Genomic DNA, 23,722 nt, shown 5'->3' with positions numbered 1-23,722 from the left:
CAATATGATGAAGGTTTAATAACGGTGTCAACACAACATATGGTGCTAATGTGACCTGATTACGTGATAACACCAACAAAGAAGCTATTTCACTCAAGATTGGCACTTGATTACATTTACAAAGTCAACATAGGTGACAAAGACAACACCCAGGAATTCAATGGTTATTATATGTAAGAGGGTGATAGTAAGCTATTAAAATAATCATTCTACAACCATACTGTTGTTGTCGAGGTAATCAAATGTAAACTTTGCTCCTATTGAAGCTGCCTACTGAAGTGTGGATGTGCTGGTACCGTATGTAATTCTGTGGGTACATGTGTTTCTATGAACAGTGAGAGACAGCTGGCCGAATACTTCTCCAGGTCAGCTTCCTAGCTGTCATTCAAAGCCAGCTGTGCGGCAGCGGTGGAGTTGTAATTTAATGACTCTTCGGAAAGTGAATATTAAAAGAGTAACAGCACATAATAGACAACAAGGGGGCCAACAATTGTAATGTTGCAGAAGCAAATCTGCAACCCAAGGCAAGGCAGGATTCAATTTATTCAAGCTATTATACATCACAGAAGGACATGCTGGAAATAGAAAGCTCAGACCTTGGTAATGCATTAATTTACAATTATGATCAGAACAGTTTTTGCTGGAGGTGTCCGCTTATATGAAAATAATGGACAACCTCCAGCCAATGAAACTGAGGCATTTGTCATGGCCACAGAATAACCTCAAAAATGTTAATCTTGTGCAGGGTGCACAGGACTGCAATTACACAAAGAGTGTAAGAGTGTGTCTGTGTGTGTGTGTGTGTGTGTGTGTGTGTGTGTGTGTGTGTGTGTGTGTGTGTGTGTGTGTGTGTGTGTGTGTGTGTGTGTGTGTGTGTGTGTGTGTATATATGTGTGCTGACCATGCAAGCCATCCTCTGGGAGGTCCACATCCAGCATGAGGTCATCATCATTCAACTCTCCAGTTCCCGGAGGGTCAAAGTTGTTCAGGATATCCTGGAAAAAACGCAGAAATCACAGGTAACGCTTCATTTTGTGGCTTTAGATAATTCGACATGCACGTTAGAGGCACATTAGAGAGCATTAGAGTCATTATATGATTTTGCCTCTGGGCAAAAATATTTTTGCTTTACAAGAACAACTGCTAGGAGAGAAATATCTAACCATGAGGGGACAGACATGTACATATAAATTCAGAAAAAAAACAGTGCACAAATATCTAAAAATAAAAAATAAGTGCAGTTTCAATTGTCCAATTATTCATAAATGGATTTTCACATAGCTTGCTAAATCATGTTTTGACATGAATAAGGATCTTCTGTCCTTGGTCGGCCATTTGCAATGTCTTCCAACAGCACAAAGAGACTTCTTGTCGCTGTGTGTTCCAGTTAATGTTGTCAGCTGTAAAAACCTTTAAATATCGGCAAACAATGGCTCAATTTTGCTGCGATATACTTCATTAAATTACTTCATCCTTTTCTGTGAGTTAAGCTACACTAATGTACAGGGAGCACAAGGTTCCACAGGTACTGCCTGAGAAACACAGAATACTGTTTAACACATTATACAAAGTGCTATAATTATAGAGGGTGTAAATAATTATTTCTGACATATATTTCATTATATTTTCATCCCTTTATTTTCATCAACACAGTAACAATTTAAGATGCCCTATCAGTGACTTTTCTGATGATACTGCTACACATGATTATCTCATTGCAACAGCGTAACAGGAGAAAGGCGCTTTTATTTCATACACCACAACAGGCTTCTGGAAAAATATCACTCAATTATGAATGATAATACAGAACGCTTTGAAAACTCAACAAAAACACTCCTCATAACTGCCTCAGAATATGCAACTAGTCTGACTGCTGCGCTGCTGTCTACCGAATAATTCAAAGCATACCCAAAAGCAAAGGAATGAATCAATAGTTCAAAGCTTTATTTTTCAAGGCAATTTTGTGCTTCACAAAACTAAATTGATGGGGCTTTGACTAGAAGACACAAGCATAACATTGCTCATTACTGAAAATCTCATGTGCTGCACGATAACTGACTGGTACTCAGTGTTTCAGACTCAATGAAGAAGGAAATGAAATAAACAAAACATATTTCCACAGTCATCCACATACTATCAGTAAAGATGTGGCTAAAATATTTGTTTTTTGAAAAGTCATGGAACAAACTAACCTGTCACATTGGCTCACCTTTAACTTTTATACTTCCTAGCCTGTGAATAGGTTTTAAGACTACAAATCCCATTCCTAGAAGTGTTGGGACTTATGATTGGTTAATTCATCAAAACCTTTATCTGACAAAAGTTTTCACTGACTAACTTAATTGTATTTTTTCAATATAAGCAAATTCAAAGTTTGATGCTACAAGACGCTCAGAGGGACAGAAGCAAGAAGTAAACAAAATGAATTAATTTAGATGTATAGTACATAATATTGTGAAAGGATTCAGGTACTCGGGGAAAATCTCAGCGTTTAAAGGCGAAGTGTGGAAACACACTTCGTGAAACCACTGTTGAATATGAGCTGGTGACCTTTGAGCCCTTAGGTGGCACCGCGTGAGAAACTGTCCGGCTACCATGATGAACTCAGCCACATGGCGTAGGAGTACTTTGAAAACCCACTGTCACTTAACACAGTTCACCACTGCAACCAGTGTGCAACCCGAAACTCGACAGCAAGGAGGAAGCCATACAACATGCAATGATGACACCCTCACCTGTTACCAATTAACCTGCTCACTTTTGAATCACCCAGAATGGAGTAGTTTTACTAAGAATCATGCTCTCTTTTTTTTAAAACTGCCTGCTCTACCATCACGTCCTTTCTGACATATGCTGCAATATGCTGGTATCAAAACAGCAATACTGTGATACAGCGGAGTGGTTTCAGCACATCCTTTCTTGGCACCAGACACTTTAACTCTAGAACTTTTCAGCTGTGTTCAACAGTTCACCTGTGTGTGTGTGTGTGTGTGTGTGTGTGTGTGTGTGTGTGTGTGTGTGTGTGTGTGTGTGTTAAAAAGACACCCTAGACACAACATCAACACAATGAAAGCAGCAAAACAGCAGCAGCTGCAAGTCCTCCATCAGTGTCTGCACTGTATTTGTTCAGCCACAGTAGGCCTACTGATGTGCACTGAGGTGTTTCAACACAACTCAGCAGCTCAATAAGGGGAAAAACCACTTTATGAGAAGACTTTAAATGTTTTTGAGGGTTCAGCTCCCTTATGTGAAGTATGTCAGATTATTTATTATAGAGTCCTTTCTTTATTTAAGGACCATTCACCACTTTCTCTCTGTCTCTGTCCCTTCATTTCATTGACTGTCTTTGTTACAGCTTGGAGCTTCAGAGGAAATCACATTTCACACTGGCAGTACACTACAGCTTACAGCATCTGGATAATCTTTCAGCTGAGGACTGAGGCGGTTAGTGTGTTTATTTATGTGTGCATGGGGAGGTTAGCGGTGGCTCTAATGATGTGTGTCGTCCACTATGGTCCACAAGCCTTCACATAGTCTATAGTAGCCATTGATGAGAGCAAACCCCAATCTGGAAAGGACACGGGCTTAGGTAAATTACTGAAATTATATAAGAGCAAGATTTGAGTAGGAACACTGAGTGTGGCCTGAGGACTTATGTAATACTTTGCTCCATGTTGCTGAGTAAGATGTTGAGCCACTTCTTGTTACAATGGTGTATTTCTACAAATCTCCACTCTGGGCTCTACCATGGAGGACGAAGAGCAGAACAACTGAACTACACACCCTTTGTATCATATTGCTATTATTATTAATTTGATCATGACTGCTATTTATACTGATTCTATTAAGATGAATATAAACTTTTCAAATATTGAATCCCCAGAAATGCAGTGCAGTTGTTTACCCTCAGATTAGACTGTAGATCAATGGCTTTTATGAAATATTATTAAAATGCATCTGAACTGCAGCTATGAGCCAATTTAATTTTTAGTGTTGTAGTCAATCAGGGAATAATGATTTTACTTGTATATGAATTTGACATACGACGTGCACAGTGATATGATGGGTCTAACCTTAGTGGTCTGACACACACCCAGAGGTGCTCTATCAAGCCAAAGCCTGGGGCATGAGCATCATTCAGAGTCTGGATATAAGGTCTTCAGTCTGTTTCTTGGCACACTCTCAGCTCCCATCGTAACATGGGCTGAATCTTCAAACAAACCATGGCTGGATCAAACACTGATTAAAACCTTCAAAATCACTGGGAAAGTTTGGGAACTTCTCTCACTTTGACGGTTTACCTTAAAATAACCCGGGCGTCTGAACAACAGGTTTGCTGAGTGAAATAAAAGCTCATTACAGAGATCTTAATTCTACTGACTGCTTTCTTTGGGATGATATTTTTAGGCTCTCTGGTAGACATTGGATTCTCATGGCTTGAATGTAAACTAGCACCATGGCACATTTCTCACTAAATGTACTCTGACTTCTCAGACATCTGTGCCTTTCTCTTCTTGTTTCACATGAAATAAGCCGCTCTTTTCAACCCACTGCCTTGCTATTAGTTGCTAATAAAATCTCACTACTCTACTGGAGAAGGAGGATAAAAACCAACATAAAACATGTCTTTTTCCAGGATCATTAATTTTTAAGGTCAAATACTTCACAAAGTAATGTTCTTATAAATACTCAATTACTACATAATAACTAATGCACTCTCTTCACACAGGAACGGGCTGAGTGGGTGATATGCTCAACTACTGTTCAACTGCTATACTACTATGTGTGTGCGTGTATAGACTATAGATTATGCACCTCTGTTGTGACATTACCACCCCTATTTAACAGTAAAATTCTTTTTACTCAATATCTTGGGACTCACTACTCATTTTGATTGAGGATATGTCCTTTTACCCGAATCATTTCCGCATGTCACTGCAATCCATTTACCAGACTCATTTGCGGCTCTTGAACTAAGGCTGTTTTTTAGCAAAAAGTCCATTTTCATTGTCTGTCTTACTGAATATAACCATTGTAAGACGTGTGAAATGTAGGATAATCTTAATCTAGTACACACACTGTAAAAGCCTTTGTCTTATTGGCTTTTACATGGATAATTAGGTTTCCTCCGTGAGCTCTGAGCTGAGCTTTGGGAAAAGGAAGAGAGGTGGAAGCCCAAACGTGAAGAGTGACACCAAATTAGGGGTTCATAAAAAATAAAATAAAAACAAAGCCTTTTTTTCTATATTGAATATTGTGTTATTTTCTTCTTTCTTGTATCGTGTCATTATGAAGTGGGGGCCTTGAAGGAGGGCATGCTAAAAATAAAAATGATGCACAGAAAGAACTTGGTAACTTGGCAAGGTCTCAAATACTGAAACAAAAACATTTGTTTTTTAGGTAGTAAAACTTGAATTATGATTGCCCTGTTTGTCTTTCATAAGAACTGTGCAAACATTTAATAAATGATTTAAAGCACGCTGTAATGTACTTATAGTGACAAATACATTCATGAGTACTTATGATTAATTATATATTATCAATTATCTTCAGTACTCACTACTTTACAGTGTGTTATGAAACATCTTCAGCAGAGGTGAACAGCAGTCCTGACAGAATTACAGAATTACAGTACACTAGTAGTACTTGCACTGCTCCTGTGTTCACCTTGGGACCACAAGCCAACTGTTGCTGTTGGTACTAATATCTTAGATGATATTATTATACCGTTACAGGTTTCACTTACTTTTCCTTTCCATTTGATTAGCATGGAGGCTACAAACGCCAAGATCCATTTCTTATACAGTTTACTTTTTGGGATGGGATATGCTATGCACAGGCAAATATTCAGAGAAAGAAACAGAGGCAGTGCAGAGGAGGCATGCCGAATCAAAGTGTTTAATGAGCAATGGCAGCTGCAGAAAAGAGCAAAACAGAGTTCGAGAACCCTCAAATCAGCAGCCTGTTTTGCCCGAGTTTTTCTTTTCCCATTTCATTTGGTGCTCAAAAGTGAGTTTTGCTGACAGAATAATAACAATGTGCTTTCTATATTTAGATTTACTGTACACCCAGTCACTGTATGTACTGACATCATGAAACCTAACTTAAATCATAAAGAAACAAACCTACGAGCAGATAATACAGGTTTAATAAGATAATTAAGGTGAACTGAATAGTAGATTGAAAAGAGCTTGTTTCCTGAATTGAACTTAGGGTATTGACAATGACTATGAAGTAAAGGAGTACAATGTATTGATAAATGTAGATAGATACAAGTCAAAATTCCTATATGAATACTTAGACTGACCACTTTGGATATGAATTCTTAATTCAGTGTAAAGAAAAGCATATATTCAGATATTCAGAAATCAAGCTATAATATTCTCATATTGTGGTCGGAAACATTTAATCAAATAAAAAGACAGAAAAACTGCAGTAAAACATTAGGCAGATGCATTGTGTGGGCGGTATATAATATGTTCAATCTCTGTATCACCGGTGAAATCAATAAACTTAATAAATGTAATCAACCGAATCTTGACAGTATCTTTTGCATGAAGGGCTCAATAAACAGCCAAAGTAAGATTATTAATATGCGAGGGCCAGTTGAGAGACTATAACAGACAGCATAGCAATGATCTCCAGAAAAATAACAGGTCCCAATTGTGGTCGGAAACTAAATCGAGCCATGCCTGGTAATGATAGACGCAAAGGCTGTAATTTTTGGTATGACTCAGACCACTGTCTTAACAAGCAAAAACTTGTAGTTTGTCTCTGTGTGTGTCTGTGTGTGTGTGAGATCTCTAAGGAAAGCACTGAATGCACCAAAGGACGTACAGAAAACCATTACTTAACCTTAAGGGCTGCTGTTGTCAGTTTAAAATCAAGACAAACAAAAGCAGGTGAGCTATACGCCTCATTAATGCACCAACATAGTCGGTTCACTGGCAGCATGTTCCATAAAAAGCTCAGCACTCTGCAGACAAAAGGCTTTAGCACCTCACTCATTTTAACACTAATGAATTGACCTGTCTCACCCTGGTCCCACAAAAGCCTAAAATTAGAGGCAAAATAAATAAATCAGGGATAAGAGGCAGCAGTAAATCTCTAGCTTAGAGGAAGCAAGGGGAGAAACCAAATGACTGCAGAACAACCAGGAGTATGGCTGCAAACCAGACAGAGAGCACTCCTGTATTTCTCATCCAAAAATGTGACAAATGCTGCTAAAATAAATAAAAGAGCGAAATAACAGACAACTAACCATGAGGCAAAAAGTAAACATCTTGCATTCGAGGTGTCATGCTGTGAGGGGGACTGTTGGGCTGTAATTTCAAGAAAAAATGTTTTTGTTCATGTAAGAGAGACTCCATGAAGCTTCAGTTCATACAGCTCCAAACCAAAATCAATACTGAATTTTAAATTTGGATAATTCTTAAAATGACATTAAATGCTCCAAAAATGATGCAATGCAATATAATAAACCTGCAACACATACAACATTTGAGAAAAGTGTTAATAATATGTTTGGTAATAATCTAGTATAGGTCTAAATATTAACTACAGTATAATAATGAAGCAATTCAGTAGCACAGCCACACTTTGAATTTCATCTAATGCTGTTTCAATATACACATTAGACACAAGTTAAATGCAGTTCATACTGCTTGTATTATATATTCTTATTACCCACAGGTGTGGCTATTATTGTGTCCACCCACACTATTTCAACTTTAGCTCTTGCTTCTATTCTGTGCATTTGCAATTGTGATTTGCCTGAGAAAATAAAAATCATTAAAATACTAAAACGGTTTAAACATAACATTGTGCCTTGGTCCACTGATGTGTACGCACTGTGAGATAAATTGCACCGAGGCTGGGGACACATTAACAATCACTGTGAGAAGAGGCCCTTCATTTCACAATGCCAGTTTTGTAAAGCTGGTACTGTACTGAGCTGCATGGTGCATCATGGGAATGTTATTATGAGCTCAGGTAGCCCACTCCTTGATTTTCCACAGAGCATATGAATGCAGATAGAACCACATATAGCCAGAAAAAATACTGGCACACACAAACCTGGAGCAATGGCAAGCACATGCACCTTGTTTAGTCTTAAGGATGCACAGTGCCTCCAAGTGGACAGAACACACCACTGCAGTAGATGTGAATTCCTAGAAGTTGATTATCTTGTCTATTTTTCATACCGGCAACAACCCGTGAGTTCTGGTTAAACGAACATCAGCTGCATACTTTCCATAGGGGATTGTTTATTGTCTGTGTATAGCCCCTGACTGAGCACCTTGCTTTTTATATTATTAAGATGGGGCTAATTACCTTCCATTTCTACTTCTCCATCTCTAATTTCTCTAATTCAGAGCATACTACTCTGAAACAGGACAGATAAAGATGCCCTAATGGCTAAATTTCTTTGCAAATAGCATTTTATTGAGTGCCCCTTAAACAAATATGATATATACTGTTTGATGCTTCATTTCTACCCCGGTCATTACAGTTGAATAGATAGTTCCAGCTGTTCAGTGAACAATGGAGTGAGAGAGAGAGACACACACAAACTGATGGAAACTGCAGAAAAATGGGTGGGATAGAGCAAACAGGGCACATTCAATTACAGTAAGTGGGCTCATTTTCTCTAATCAAAGCTCAGTTAAATATCTCAAAGGCAGATTCCCCATAGAGCTGATCTTTCACACAGCACTCACTGGGTTTCGCTTGCTTTTTTTTTCTGCTTCTACCCTTTTCCTCTTTACTTCTTCCCCCCCTAGTTCACACTCATTCATCTGCCAACATGGGACCTTTCCCTGTCTAACAGCAGAGATTATAACCCTTCTTATGAAAACGCAGGTACATCACTAAAATATTTCATTGCCCACATGGCACATGTTCAGATAGAACAGAGTAATTCAGAGACTGATGATCAGATTTCTACAAGCAGCAAGTATGCATGCAGTAATTTCTCCAGATTTATGGTGGTACTAGACTTGATCGTACTGGGTAAGGGCAGGAATGATGCCTGCCACTGATGCAATAACAGCCTCCACTCCCACTCACAGGGGGAACACATCCTCCAGTTCAATACTAACTAGTGGCAGTTTTGTTTCTAGTGGAGAAGCACAGAATTGGACATATTGGGATACAACTTGTACACCCATTTTCTACATCATTTCAATTACAAAACAATATTATCCTGTGCAAACTTATTCTATATTCTATTCATGTGAATAGCATATGAACAAGGGACAATCAGTGGAATAGATATAATTCTCAGTTATTTAGCATCACTGTTATGTAAAATATTGTTTGGGTAGATAAGAGGTTGCAAAATGCACAAGCTTTGGTCCTTGCCTATTGTGGAATGTCAACAACACTTTTCCAAACACCTCTCACATGGTTACAGCTGAACCTATCTACTACACACACATGCACACACACCACACTCTCTTTAAGACATGAGGACCAACTCTTAATCAGGTACACATGGCTACATCACGTGTGCTGGTACTGACAGCACCAATGAGCACATACAGTACAAACAGCACACGCACACGCACACACGCACACACACACACACACACACACACACACACACACACACACACACACACACACAAGGCTCTCTCCTCACTTTCTCACTGCTTTGGTATTTGCTACAGAAGCAGCGAAAAGGTAGTAAAATAAACACATTACATTTTCAGGAAATAAAAGCTTATGTCAACATGAAAGTAGTAAACACATAAAGCTTATTATATGATTTCTAATCCAGTCCATTTTAAGCTCTTTTTGCATTCCTAAGATCAGGTGCCTTAGAACAGGAATACAGGGAACCAAAGCAAGGCCAGTGAAGCTATTAACACGCGGTTGGTGGCCAGGTCAGCGTTCTTCTCAGGGAGAGAGAGGCCTTCGCATAAAACCAGCAGCGAGAGTTGGCAGAAGACTCTACACAGTTTTGCTTTTCTTCTTAACCCTTGGTTCTGCTCATTTGAACCATAATTACAAAAATGAAAGAGGAATTATTTAAAAGCGGAATAGATTAATGGTGTAAGGCAGTACAATGTGGCATGCTAAAGAGGCCAGAAGTAGTACCCAGGAGGTCGGCCTGAAGCCTAGAAGCAAAACATATATTGTTGGTGACGGCATCCAAGTATATTACAAATGAAAAAGGTCAACTTTTATCAGTGTGAATTCAACTGCAAAAACTGTGCTATGTACAACTCGATTATTAAGTTGTTAAAGGTTATAGGTTATAATGCATTCATATATACAGTATATACATTTCAAAACATACCAGTACTTTTAAGTTGCCAACTATACACGGACACTTTTATGACATGCTTACCATGCTGTTGAGCTCCGACTCATCGTAGCTGTCTAATGGATGAGTCTCAGGTCCCCCAAGGGCCTCGAAACCCTCTTCATCCCACATGTAGGTTCCACCAGAGCTGTTGGAGGGTGACATCTCCACAGATGAAGCCTGTGGATTATCACCTTGATCTGGAGACTTAACTAGTGGTCTCTGTGAGTCCTGCATGGGGCTTTCTGTTTCATGTTCTGCAAACATATAAATACAGGTTTGAACAACTCACACAAATGGGAGATTAAACATTTTACTGAATTTTCTTTCTGTTCAGTTGATTTACCTGCCACATCTACAGCTTCCAAGTCAATGGCTTCATTTGGAAAGCTGTGTAGGTGGGTTTGGGTATTGCTTCCAGTTGTCCTGTTGTCAGGCATTTCTCCATCACTAAGCACATCTCCCAGACTGTCCAAGTCATCCAGAAACTCCTCGCTTGTGTCGCCTCTGTCTAATGATGAGACAGAAGACAGGGACATGTCCTCCAGAGTCTCACCTGATGCCTGGCCAGAACTCCGTCTAAGCACACCTCTTTCTCCTCCTTTTTCTTGTACATCTCCAGAACTTCCATCACTCTCACTGTGCAAGTCTCCATTTTCAGTCACACCAGTTGGCTCAATGTCTATTGCTACTCCTAATAGCCCCCCACACTCAGTGGCAGAGAAAGGTCCAACATCCCCCTCGACCCTATCTGGAAATAAAGGTTTCTGCTGCTTGGCTTGCCTAGGTCGAGCCAGCCTGAAGCCCAAAGATCCCCCGATGCTTCCCAGAGGCTTGGTCAGCACACTACTGGGAAGCAGAGGCTTCTTCATGTTGCTGGGAGTAGTGGGTGCTGGAGGGATTGAGGGCATAGACTGGGGGGTGGCAGAATGAGTTCTGTTGTAATGCAATCCTCCACCTTGACCTCCTAAACCGCCAAGACTGCCATTCAGGCCTCCAAGTCCTAAACACACTTTTCCATTGCTAAGCTGAGGAGGTTTGAGGAAACTACTCCGAGGAGGCCGCAGCTGAGTGTTGGCCAGAGGCTTGGCTAGCTCCACTGCCCGGTTAAAGGAGAATGACCGTGTCATGGGCTGGATAGTGGGTGAGGGAATCTGCTTGAAATGTGTGAAGCTATTGGAACGCACCATGTTATCAAGTGCTACAGTCTTCAGGCTGTCACTGGACTGGGATAGGCTGTCTTGAGAGCTGCTTCGGGGAGAGCTGTAGCCTAACTTTGGCCGCACAAGTCGAGACTCTGACCCTGTTTTGGCCGGAACGCTGGAGCTATTATGGCTCATTTTAGTTTCTCCATTCACCTTGGACCCTACCTTGGGACTCAACTTCAAGGATTGCTTGGGTATGGCCTTGGGGCTGGAGACAGCAACCACCAAAGTACCTGAGCGCCGGATCTTTGGTGTCCCTGGAGGGACATTCTTTACCTCCTTTGCCAGTGAGGGAAGCTGCATCTGAGTCTTATCGTCTCCTTCCTCCCCAGGGCTAGTGGGGGTTGTCGGGCCGGAGGGGGTTGTCCCATCATCTCTTTTCCATTTCAAGGAAAAAGGAGAGGGACGGATCACTCCGTTTGGGCGTATTCCTGGGGAAACAGTCTTACCATCCTGGGTAGGAGGGGTGGGCTGTGTGGAACCATTGGTCAAAGGACCACCACCACCAGTCGAGGAGCGTCCACCGAACTTAGGCAGTCTGGATACCATGGCAGACCTGATGGGTGCTTTTTCTTCCATTAGATGCCAACAATGGCATGGAGGGCCATGGAATCACACACAACTAGGGAAAGAATATATAGAAAAACTGAATTGACACCAAGATATAGGCTTAATAGGCTCATGTTTACAATAATACCAACAGCTGCTGCTTTTGTTAATAATACCTGAAGCTGGTGATATCAATAAAACAAACTGATCTGTACCTTACTTTGAGTGGTTAATACTACACTGATTTTTTCCTGACAGTGACATAAAAACACCAGTTTCATTACTGATTCAACAAAAACACAAACTAACAAATGTAGTCAGACACACACATAAAAACACACATGTCCTAATTATCTGCAACAGAAAAATAATACAAAGGGCAGTCTTGTCCACCTGCTACAGTGCTTGCATGTTTGTCTCAAAGATCACTCACTGTGAGGAGTATTAGGGATTAATCTGGCAGGCTTAGGAGGTGACTGGAGACTTTGTCACGGCAAGTTTGTCTTGATGCATTCATGTGGTCACATGATAAACGCAAAAGCAAAAAGAGTCTTTATCTTTATACAACTACATGTTTTAATAGCCACACATTTTAATCAATATGATTCTTCTTTAATGAAACTAATAGTTAGTACTCGATTCTAATCTAAACTCAAAGGATAAATGTACAAAACTAAAATAAACGCAAATAAAATGACAAGTTAATAGAATAAGGAGCTTTAACGTTTCACACATGACATGACTTCTAGCTGGCACTAGCAGCCAGTGTTTCTAGCCAACAAAAAGTGGGCAAATGGACAGTTACAGGAAATCAGTGCCTGGAAGGTGGTCAGCAAACTGGGACTAGTGAAAGGAAAAAAGCATCTAAAGCCAGTGGAGGGGAAACACAGTTGCGTTTCCATTCACTTAATGTTTGATTAATTCTTTTCCAATCAGCCATGTGGCCAGTTGTTGGTGCTGCACCTGCATGTTACATCCATCTGGCTAGTGCTGGAAGATTATGAATTGAAAAGTTGCAAACATCCAGATGGCTGATGCAGTTAGCAGAAAGTAAACCCATCTGCATAAAGAACAAAAGCAGGCACTGCAAACCATCCCACTGTTGCCAACTTGTCAAATAGTATTAATATTCACAACAACTAATTCACTTTTATCTTGCCTTTTATACTGCTGCTGCATAATAGATCAAGCAATTATACTTATGAGTGGACCCAAGACAATCAGTCACAAAGACACAAAGGCAGATACTGAGGCAATAATCCAATCAACTTTTGAAGGGGTGGGGGAGGAGTGTTGTGTTACAATGTGGGTCTCCTATTCTGAAAAAACAAAAACGACACTGTCCCACATTCCCATGTACAGACACACTTGTATACAATCAAAGAGACACACTCGCCACTGAAGTGTCTGGCTATGCCACCATCCTAATCTGCTTCATAAACACAAATGGGTACCACCACAAAAACAGACACACACAAAATCAGGTCAGCATGTGCAGGCAGGGCAACCAAAGCCTCTTTGCCCTGGGGAGGGGGTGGTAACTGCGTGTGTCTATGTGCTCAGTTGGTAACAATTAGATTAGTGGTTTTTGCTACTGCCAGTGGCCCCAGAACCTTTACAGTTTCATTCATTTCTGAAGTGAAAAGTTGTTTTTATATAAGAAAATCTAAACACTTTAAATCCTAACTAGAAAAGACCCACTTATTTAACTGGCACTGTTGAATAATACTAGTAGTACTGCAATCATGTGTAGTCATAAAAGAGAGAAGTTAAAAATCTTAATAACTGACTAATTGAAATCATATTCAACTAGCATTTATATCCAACAATACATTTAAGCAAAATGTAAACATATCCTGTGACTGTACAATGACAATAAAGCTTTATCTTATCTTATCTTATCTTAAAAGGACTCCACACCAAACCATGGTGCCTTGATAAACTGGTTGGGTGTAATTTTATTACAATTACTTTTAAAACCAATGTCAAAATATGCAGCTTAAAACACAATATAATGCCAATACTAGTACAAAGACACAGGTCAGCTGAAGAGAACCACAAATAAACAACAAGATCCCAACTGCCTGACACAGATTCAGAGGTGGGGCAGTAAACCATGCAGGCCATCTGTCAAATGGTCATATTTGAAGGCCCCACCCACCCCCAGAGTGCAGCACTGTAAATAAATATCCCACAGCTTCACTAACTTCAAGTACAAGGCCTACACTGAAGCACACTTTCAGTGACTCTGTGCTGCACAGGAAACAATCTGAAGAGACGAATAACACAGTCAAAAAAGACAAGACACGAGCATATTCGTGTCTTGTATAACTATACAATGAAAATATGAGGATACAGGAAAAGAAAAATATGAAGAAATCCTCTAATTTGTGCTGTTGGTCTCATTTTAACATAGTTTAACACTGAGAACTACAGTGATCGTTTAAACTGTAAACAGCCATAATTAGTATCCAGTATCACCTTGTGCATGTGGCTTCTTTATGGTTTCAGTCAGAGAGAGACAGAGGGAGTAAAAAGGGCACAGAGACAGACAGAATGTGTTGGATTCAAAATGTGACAGAGTGACAAGAAAGCTCCTGCTAGACCTGCAACTTAACGTCTTAGCAATGAGCCTTGTGTGTGAAATAACCAGAAAAGTGAAGTGACATCTTTTCCTAGACTGTGGCACACAGGGAATGGGAGCTTACTGTCTGTCTGCCAGTGAGGCGAACAGACAGTACGCTCTCTGGTTGTACTTCTTTTCTGACTCACAGGAGTGCTACACAGAAAAAAAAAACTGACAGAAATGCAGCAAGGCTGAAAAATCAGGTCTGCAAAAGTCAGGCCTTTCGGTACTCTTCTGGCATCGTGTTCACTTCTGCACTGCACACACACTGCAGAGATGCATTCTTCAGGAGTAACAGGATGGATGCAAATAGGATGCGACAACCCGAGGGCTATGATCTATTGGGTCACTGGGGCTACGCATGAATGGAGGTGCACTACTACACACAGTAAATCCCCTATCCTGCTGGTTATCCCTAGAGCCCGTCTGTCCCCATCTCCCAATGCTCTTAGTACACTATCACAGTAGAGCTGCTGCACCATCTCTCAACACAGCAGCATGTCAGGCTGTCTTTTTTTTTTTTCTCTTTCACATTTCCTTCAGTTTTTGAAAGATTTAGCAGGGGATGTTTTGTTTGACTTTATTCAAACTGTGTAAACTCAGAGAAGGATGGTGTGTGCAAGGGAGACCACAGAGGATATGACTTTTCTGCTGGGAACTATAAATATTTCTGTATTTCAGTATATAAAAGCTTTACAAGCAAATTACTTTTTTATATAGTATTTTAGACAGAAAACAGAAATCAGTATATGGAAAACCTAAATGTCTTTACTCATACAGTAGTTTTTAATACCAGCTACAGATGACCTGTATATTGCTTATTACTGCAGTCTACATACGTTTTCCCAAACGTCTTTATACTAATACATTACAATCTTGTTCAATATGTTTGATCAACTCTGTAAAACAAAGAAATCTTAAAACAAAAAAAATATTTTACAATATTAATAAAAATGTGTGTAATAGTTGGTGCTTTATAGTCTATAGTGGTGGTTAGATTAACGATTAATCTAACCACCACTATAGACTATAAAGGAGGAGAAACCACTGTTAACTTTTAATCATACATGCAGACTTGAACTTCTTTTTCACTTTCTTACTTACTGTGATTTTACAATTTCTTTTGTAAAGTAACTAGCAGTTCTAACCACAATCATAGAGCATCATGTGTGTCTGTAACTGCAGAGATTAAAATGGAAACTAAAAGTACAGTAAGTGTAAATGTTGAAGCTTCCAAAGAAACATTTTGAAAAGTATTACATCTGAGTATTGTCCACATGGACTGTGCTTAATCTACTTAATTGAAAAGAAGATACAATGAGAAAACAAGGCTGCAGTATGGGTTGGGTGAGTAAGAAAAGATGAAGATGAAGTCAGCTGATACTTGCTACCCTGTCTATAATGCACTTTTCAATATCTCCCTGTCCATCTTGGTAAAATTGCCTCTCATTGTGCAGAACCGATCAATATGGATCAATAGTTGCATAAGGCCTGTGTGAAAAGCTTGCTGTGACACCCGGTTAGCTCCTCTCAGTGAGAGCAAAGCGTTTGTTTTAAAGCAAAAGACCAACCCAGACAAAAGCATGACCTCGATCTACGTTCACTCTTCACTGTCAGTCAATGAACACTCTAAAGGCCACAACCACAGTACATCACCATGTAAAGTCTGATCAAACAATGAATAAATATAACCTGTCAGTCAAATTCAACCCAAATAACTTTTCCACCTCCTACTAAAACTAAACTGCAGTTACATTTACATATATTGATAGAAATCTGTTTCTCACACATCCAAATCACCAGTGGTAATTTAACACTGATGATTTTACTGTGCAGAAGAGTAATAACTAGAGCAGTGTTACAGATATGGATGTAGAGAGTCAAAGCTTTCTCCCTGAAGAGATTAACAGAGTGGCATTAGAGAAGGCTAATAGAATGAGACAGGGATGAAAGCAACACTGACGCTTGGCTAATGTGTATTGAGTGAAAGCAATACTGGGCTGAGCAGCAGTGATGCTAAGTGACGTTAATCCAATGAGACAGCATAGAGGGTTTGGTAATGCTGTACACTAACTGAGGTGGATCAAATGACAGAGACCATCAGAGGAGAGAAAGCTAAGGTGTGGCAAGCTGCTCTATTAGAAAGCACAGACAGGAAAAAGAGCACATGACATGATGTTGTTAAAAAGTAGGTTTGAAAATATTACCTTAACTCAGTCAACTACAGTTGTCTGATCATTTTACATCCCGGAGTCAGTCACAAAGAAAAGAGATAAACCGCCCAGTCAAGTCAGTATTGTGGTTCTTCTATCATCTAAACTGAAAGTAAAGTAGCACCTAAAAGAAAGTAGAGCACAGGAACAGGAAGACACTCTTCAGAGTGTGTCTGCTCACCGTCTCGCTCCTCGCTCGTGTTCCTGTGCGTGTGTGTGTGTGTGTGTGTGTGTGTGTGTGTGTGTGTGTGTGTGTGTGTGTGTGTGTGTGAGAGTGTAACGTGACACGTGTGGTGTGTGCTAGTGAGCCGTCTTGGGTGAGTTTAATATTTTATAGGGCATCTTTTAGGAGCCCCACCCAGTGTGCTGCAGGAGCAGAGGAGAGGACAAGAGGAGAGGAATCATTTGTAGTGATAAAGTCTGGTTATTTATAGCTAATGTGATGTAAATATGAAGACTCCTGACACAATAAATGTCCCTACAGTACATGCACAAGTTGTGGTTTCAGTGTGTGTACTGCTGCCCTATAACAGCATGAGATCACCAGAGGGGTTAACAAAAGGTAAGAGATGCTGCTTAGCTCAGCTTCTGATGTAAAAGTGACTCTGTTAAATAAAAAAAGAAGAAAGAAAATGTTGTTTTTTTTTGTTGTTCTCTTAAAGATTCAGCATGAATTCAATTTGCCACACTCATTTCACGGCTGACAGCATACTGGTTCCAGTCAGTGAACCATTTTCTGCTAAGTGCCGGCAGTAAAAGTACACAACCACCGCCAGTTCCTCAATATGTCCCGTTTGTAAGTGCCTGTGATGATAAATCACAGGATAGAGTCTGACCCAATCTGCATTACACTACCGGGAGAACTAAAGGCTGAAGCACGGGCTTTCTAAAGACCAATTAAACATTTTATAGTGTCTCATGTCATGCTTCTGTGCAATCTAATTTAACTATTCTGCATTCACACTATTACATTGGTGTTCTTCAAGGTGAACCATGTTTAAAGTACCTTAAATAGCAATGGAAAGAATTCATTTTGCAAATATACAGTCTGAATTTCACTGAGTCATTCCAGTGACTAGTCACACAGGAATGCCCTTTAAAAAGTCCTCATCATCTGACCTGACGCATGCACCAGAATAGCTCTTTGGGAGGAGTGATGCAGCAGACACAGTGGGACTTATATAAATTATATAAACTTTATAATGACAGTTACAGCAGCCCACATACCCACACTCCCATCATTAAATTTAAATTTCTCCTATCACCACACGTTGCCATTTAGTCTTTGTATTTGTATGGCACACATAGACAGTCACGTCACTTCTGTTCCCCGTCCCATTTAAGACCTTGACTTGAACAACACAGCCAGGAGACTGCAGAGCATTTGACAGCCCTGTTTAATCCTCACCTTTCGATTGGCCACAAGGGTTGGAAAGGCTGATAAGTGTCAACAGGCAACAGCGCAGGTGTCAATCATTGTCAGCTAAGTCATTAGAGTCGTTTATGTAGATAGGGGTCGAAGACGGGGCAGACAGCAGCCTGCAGCTTCAAACTTTACTGAAACCACAGAACAGTCCCGTTTGATGGAGCACACATCAAACTAAGGTTCCCAGCTGTCAAAAATCTACTAATTTAGTTGGAAAATGAAAGTTTGAAGCAAACATGTGTCTGCCTCACCTGAACTGATGACTGAGAACCCCTGGTTTGCCACATATTCACATATTCTATAAAAACAACTTTTGCTTAGAAACTTGTGAAAAGAACGGCAACTAATTAGAAAGGCTTTAGCATATGGATGTGTTATACTGTAGCTAACAGGGCATCATGGGACTCCCACTGACATCCACTTTCTTATGAGTTGGGTTTACATGTTCTTAGGTTTGTATTACTAAAGTAAGCGTTAGACATTCAGTGAGGATTGTTTGTTCTCAACTGGATCAGCCAAGCATAAACTGGTTCCCACTTTCTGTTTATTTGGATTTATATCACTTTAAACTCCTTACTTTGAGAGAGTTTTTTTTTATCTATTTATATCAAAGCTTTAACAAGCATTTCAAAGTATGAAGTACAGGCATGACTATGAGGATAATCCACTGCTTCTGAAGTCCCTCATGTGGACTATAAATGCTTTTATAAATGACTCATGAATACAGCTACACACACAAACATTTACACAGTAACTAGGTCTCCACATGTAGAGTTCATGGTCATTTCAGCTACTGTCTTCATTCACCCATGTTTGACATGACATCACTTCCTTTGTTGTTTCAATGCTTTGTGGACATGTGAGTTCATTTGAAACATCTCTAGCTTATCGACCCACAGTGCTGGTTTGCTGAGCATTTGTTTTAATGTAACCTGCGCAAACAATGACTCACTGCAGAGTCTGGGCTCCAAATATAAAACACAGTGTAAATAGTAAGCTTTTATTAGATCACGTTCCTTGTGGATTTATCCCCTGTGAATGGACAATACACTATTAGGTCAACTTCCTCTCTGCCCAGCTTCCCTCTTTTCCTGTTCCTCCTTGTTTTCCCCTCTATCAGGCTGTCTCTCTTAACAAACACTTCACCCAACCTCTATTATATCCTCAGGCAGCACATTTTTCTACAATAACGAACAAACAGTCTCGCATGAGGCCTGGCGGAACGAGGCATCCTCATATCACATCGAGTCAGGCCACTGTTGGAGGTTAATGTCAATCAACTGCCATGCCTTTGTGCCAGTTTTTCACAGGCTTTGGAGCGATTAGGTCAACTGATGAAACGAGATGGGAACCTATCCATTACAGTGTCTCGCACAACAGAGTAACCTTTCCATTCACATCAGGGGTTTTCTGGGATACACTCACTCTAGTCTTATTGGAGGTGGTAGTGAATAGCTATGCTGCTGTGGAAATTGCTTTGAACAGACACCACCATGACACAGTGAACTCCATTATTTAGTGTTGTTAGATAGTGCGGCAGTTGAACCTCACATGCAAACACAGCCTTTGAATATCAGCTTAATGTCCGTGCAGGCTGTGCTGACCACAGAGACTGACATTTGTTTTTGCCAAGTTAAATGCCAGTATAGTCTCACAGCACCTCAGGCATCAGATCCAGAGCTGAAGCTTCACAGGTGTGTCACAAGAAATCCTCTGTAGTACTACAGGATGTGCTGCAAGAAGGTGTTTCTAGGTGAAACTCAAGTTTAGCAGCAGTAAGGACACACCACGGAGAACTATTCAGTACCAAAAAGAGGCAACGCGCCAAATGAAACTGGTGCAGTAACATGAGTACAATACACTTAAGACACCTTTTATTTTATTAACCTTTTATGTGGAGTTCTGGAAACAAGTCATTATGTCTGAGAATAATTCTCAAAGGTTTGGTGACTGAGAATGATTCAGCAGTATTTGTACAAATAGGTTGAAAGAAAACCTCATAACACAATATATTAGTTGTCCCATGTCCAACGTCCAGGACCATAAAGGCTATAATGTCACATGACTTGAAGCCTTGAGGGATTACTGAATGAGACTTAAAGGTCTGAAGGTGAGCAACAAGTTACAGGGGTCAAGGTCAGTTCTGCTAACTTACCTCAACTACATAATGCACTGATATATTAAGAGACTGTATCTTACATAAATAGATATGAGCCACATTGACAGCTGACACGCTGGCAATCACAGACACCTGGTGAGACGTATACTCAATATACAGTGGTTCTGCTGTCACTGGACTGTCATTCAGTTCTAACATAAAAATAACAGCAGTGACAGGAATTTAATTTATGATATAAGGAATATAGGTGTGCTTCTTTCTCGGCTTGTACATGGTACATGTACACAGGTGTTGATACTTTATATAGAGCTGAAAGTGCAGAGCTGAAAGCTGGAAGATGTCAATTAAGCACCGCCTGTACACGCCCGCACAATACAGAAACAGTAATCTAATCAGGCAAAGTGAAAACCTGCCTGCAGAACAAGAGCTTTAGATCGTGCACATAATTATTTCAATACAATATGAAGATGTAGAAAACTCACCAAGAGTTGGTCTAATCCACAGAAAACATCTTGACGTGTAGCAGTTGGAAAAGCACAGGATGTAAATAATAACATTTGTGAAGCCTAAAATCCATTTAGAAGTTTCAGGGTTCTGGTACAGTGCATGCTGGCTCACAGTCACGCTCACATGACCTACTGTAATAAGACATTTGAACACAGCAGAACTATCACCTGTGCATTTCCTGTTATGGCAAGTCCAAATGTCTGCAGGCCTACCAAACGCTAAGTAGAGGTTTTCTGAAATTACATTAACTGCCTATTGTGTCTGACATCTGCTGCTACCACCCTGCACTGTGTTCACCATGACACCTGTGCAAACACACTATTTGAAGCAAAAGAACAGAGAGACTCTACCGGTGACAAAAACACTCCCAGACGCTCAACCCAATCCAAACAATACTACGGCTTTCACAAAATACAGAAAAGACAAATTAGTTGTAAATGAGCTGCAATATAATGTGAAAAAAATGAGCAGTTAAAACTGTGTCTGTCATATCACTGAATAAATAAGGGGGACTGTGAATGCATCACTGCTGATGAGTGTTTTTAATACAAACAAGTCAAAGTACTTTATGTTCTACATGTGGGGTCAGGGCAAGACAGACAGTAAAGGATTTTGTTAGAGGAATTTCTGTCTCTGTGATCAGATTTCTTGGAGCACTTTGGTCTTATTGCATTATTGAACACTATAAACCATAGGCTAGTATCCAACGTGGACAGACACTGTGTCACTGCATCTGACATCCAGCGTCCACACTTTGCTACACGCTGAGTTATTCCAAGCGTTTAAACATCTGTGACCGAGGGAACGACAGAACTGATAAGCGTGGCTAAGTATAGCTCTAATGATAGGCCACATACAGAGAGAGAGAGAGAGAGAGAGAGAGAGGAGGGCACAGAGGATCAGAGAAAAGTCAAAGTCAAATCAAGTCGCTGGAGCTCTGAGCACAACACACACAAGAGAAGCAGCACAAAACTATGACCACAGTGCATTATCCTAAATGACCTCATCTCTGGCCTTTTTAAATACTCAGCTATTTGATGTCTCACTGATTTGTGCTAGAGTCTGTAGGGTGGAGCCCATGCAAACAACGAATTCAAAAACTAGAGAGAGATGCAGCACGTCTGATGTCTGTTGTCCTCCACTGAGAAAGAAACGACTACATACAGTATACAAAACATCACTATTGAGAAGACGAACAGCAGATGGCACATAACAGTATGAGAGCCGACTTTAACATCTTATCTGTTGGCCTCATGTCTGTTCCTTCGTGGGCGCTGCAGCGTCTTGGAATGACTACTATGCAGAGTAATGTGTATAATGTGCGTCTTCACGCATGGTTACATTCAAAGAAACACTGACGCTGAAGGTTTTAGCACGCAGACGACACAGACACACACACAGTCTGGGAACACCCCCCACACTAAATTGCAGTTTGGGGGGTCTTTAGTAGGCAGGTGCTCTGTCAGACGTTCAGCTGTTGTTGGGGGGGGGGATCACATTGTAAACACCCCCTCAGCCAAGGTGGCGCGCCAGGACCCTTGCCAACAGGTGCCCGTGTGTGTGTGTGTGTGTGCGAGGCTGGGTGGGTGGGTGGGTGGGTGTGTAAATGCAACCCCATCCAAACAGCGTAACACCAGAGTAGTGTCCATCTCACTTGCACTGAGGGCAATTAGTCACGCCTTATCCTCATGTGTACTGGCGTGCGTTGATACCATGGCGCTTTGCACTGTCTGGGCTGTAATAGATCACAGCCTAAAATGGAACAGACACACACACACACACACACACACACACACACACACACACACACACACAGTTACAAGACTTGACTGACAGTAACTCCAGTTGTGGAATAAAATTATGAATATGTGAAATAAAAACCTTTCTTAAAACTGGACTCCTGTGCTGGATCTAACTTTATGACCTGAGTGGAGCATAAAGGAGGCTGAGTCATCTTTAGTGACCCTTTAATACACTCGTGCACAGGGAAAACACATCTTAGTGTGTAACTGGTGACTTTTTATATGACTGTTACATCATCATTCATGGTTTAGAAAACATGGCCTGTTCTGCTTCCTGGGCAGCACATGAGGACCACAACCTCATCAGAAGCTTATTGGGGGGGTTGTTTGTTGTCATCAGTATCATCTGCATACGCTGTCTGTAAATAATGTAACACACACACACACACACACACACACAGCTAGACAGAGAGTGAAGATCTCTGACAAGCAGACACATGAATGCTGCCTGACTCACCTGATTTAGGGCGTTAAAAGCATTTTCCTGGCCTCACTCGTCCTCTTGTCCTCTTGTCCTGTTATGTTAATACCAGTAAACACAGGTCTCTCGCGTTGCGTTTCTTCTCTGATCTCACTGAGACGCACCGAGGAAGTTACTGATTCATTAAGAGCTTGATGCTCGATTTGAAAACAAGCAAATCAACAACGCCGACCCCTGCACAATTCAGACGAGCGGAGTTGAACATCAACAGGGAACATGTTGGACATGTCTCGCTTCTCCATGAAGTACTCCCAGCTCGGCGTTAGAAATAGACTGAACACCGTAGAAATGACGTGAAATCCTCACACAGGACAACATTTAGCCATGTAAATAAAGTAGAGGAACCACAACAGGCTGGCACACGGTCCACGCCGACTTCCCAAAAAGCACTTTATCATTCCGACATCCTCCTCTCGCTCCCGGCTGGGCGGAGCGTGGAGATGTCACCTGGGTCTCAAAGGGTGACACTGCATGTTAATCTCTAA

The 23,722-nt window shown here is 40.7% G+C and overlaps 1 protein-coding gene across 1 annotated transcript in view; it reads right to left on the bottom strand.

Moving 5' to 3' along the window:
* ccser2a (coiled-coil serine-rich protein 2a) overlaps positions 1-21,379 on the bottom strand; it is a 42,178-nt gene extending 20,799 nt beyond the window's left edge. The window contains 4 exon segments of the mRNA XM_026354704.1: positions 902-995; positions 10,355-10,566; positions 10,656-12,136; positions 20,930-21,379. Coding sequence (XP_026210489.1) covers positions 902-995; positions 10,355-10,566; positions 10,656-12,093 — 1,744 coding nt within the window. The 5' untranslated portion in view covers positions 12,094-12,136; positions 20,930-21,379.
* Positions 21,380-23,722: the final 2,343 nt, after the last annotated feature.

This window comes from Anabas testudineus, chromosome 15 (assembly GCF_900324465.2).
Source record: "Anabas testudineus chromosome 15, fAnaTes1.2, whole genome shotgun sequence".
Classification (NCBI taxonomy): domain Eukaryota; kingdom Metazoa; phylum Chordata; class Actinopteri; order Anabantiformes; family Anabantidae; genus Anabas; species Anabas testudineus.
This window is presented reverse-complemented; position numbering and strand designations above follow the sequence as displayed.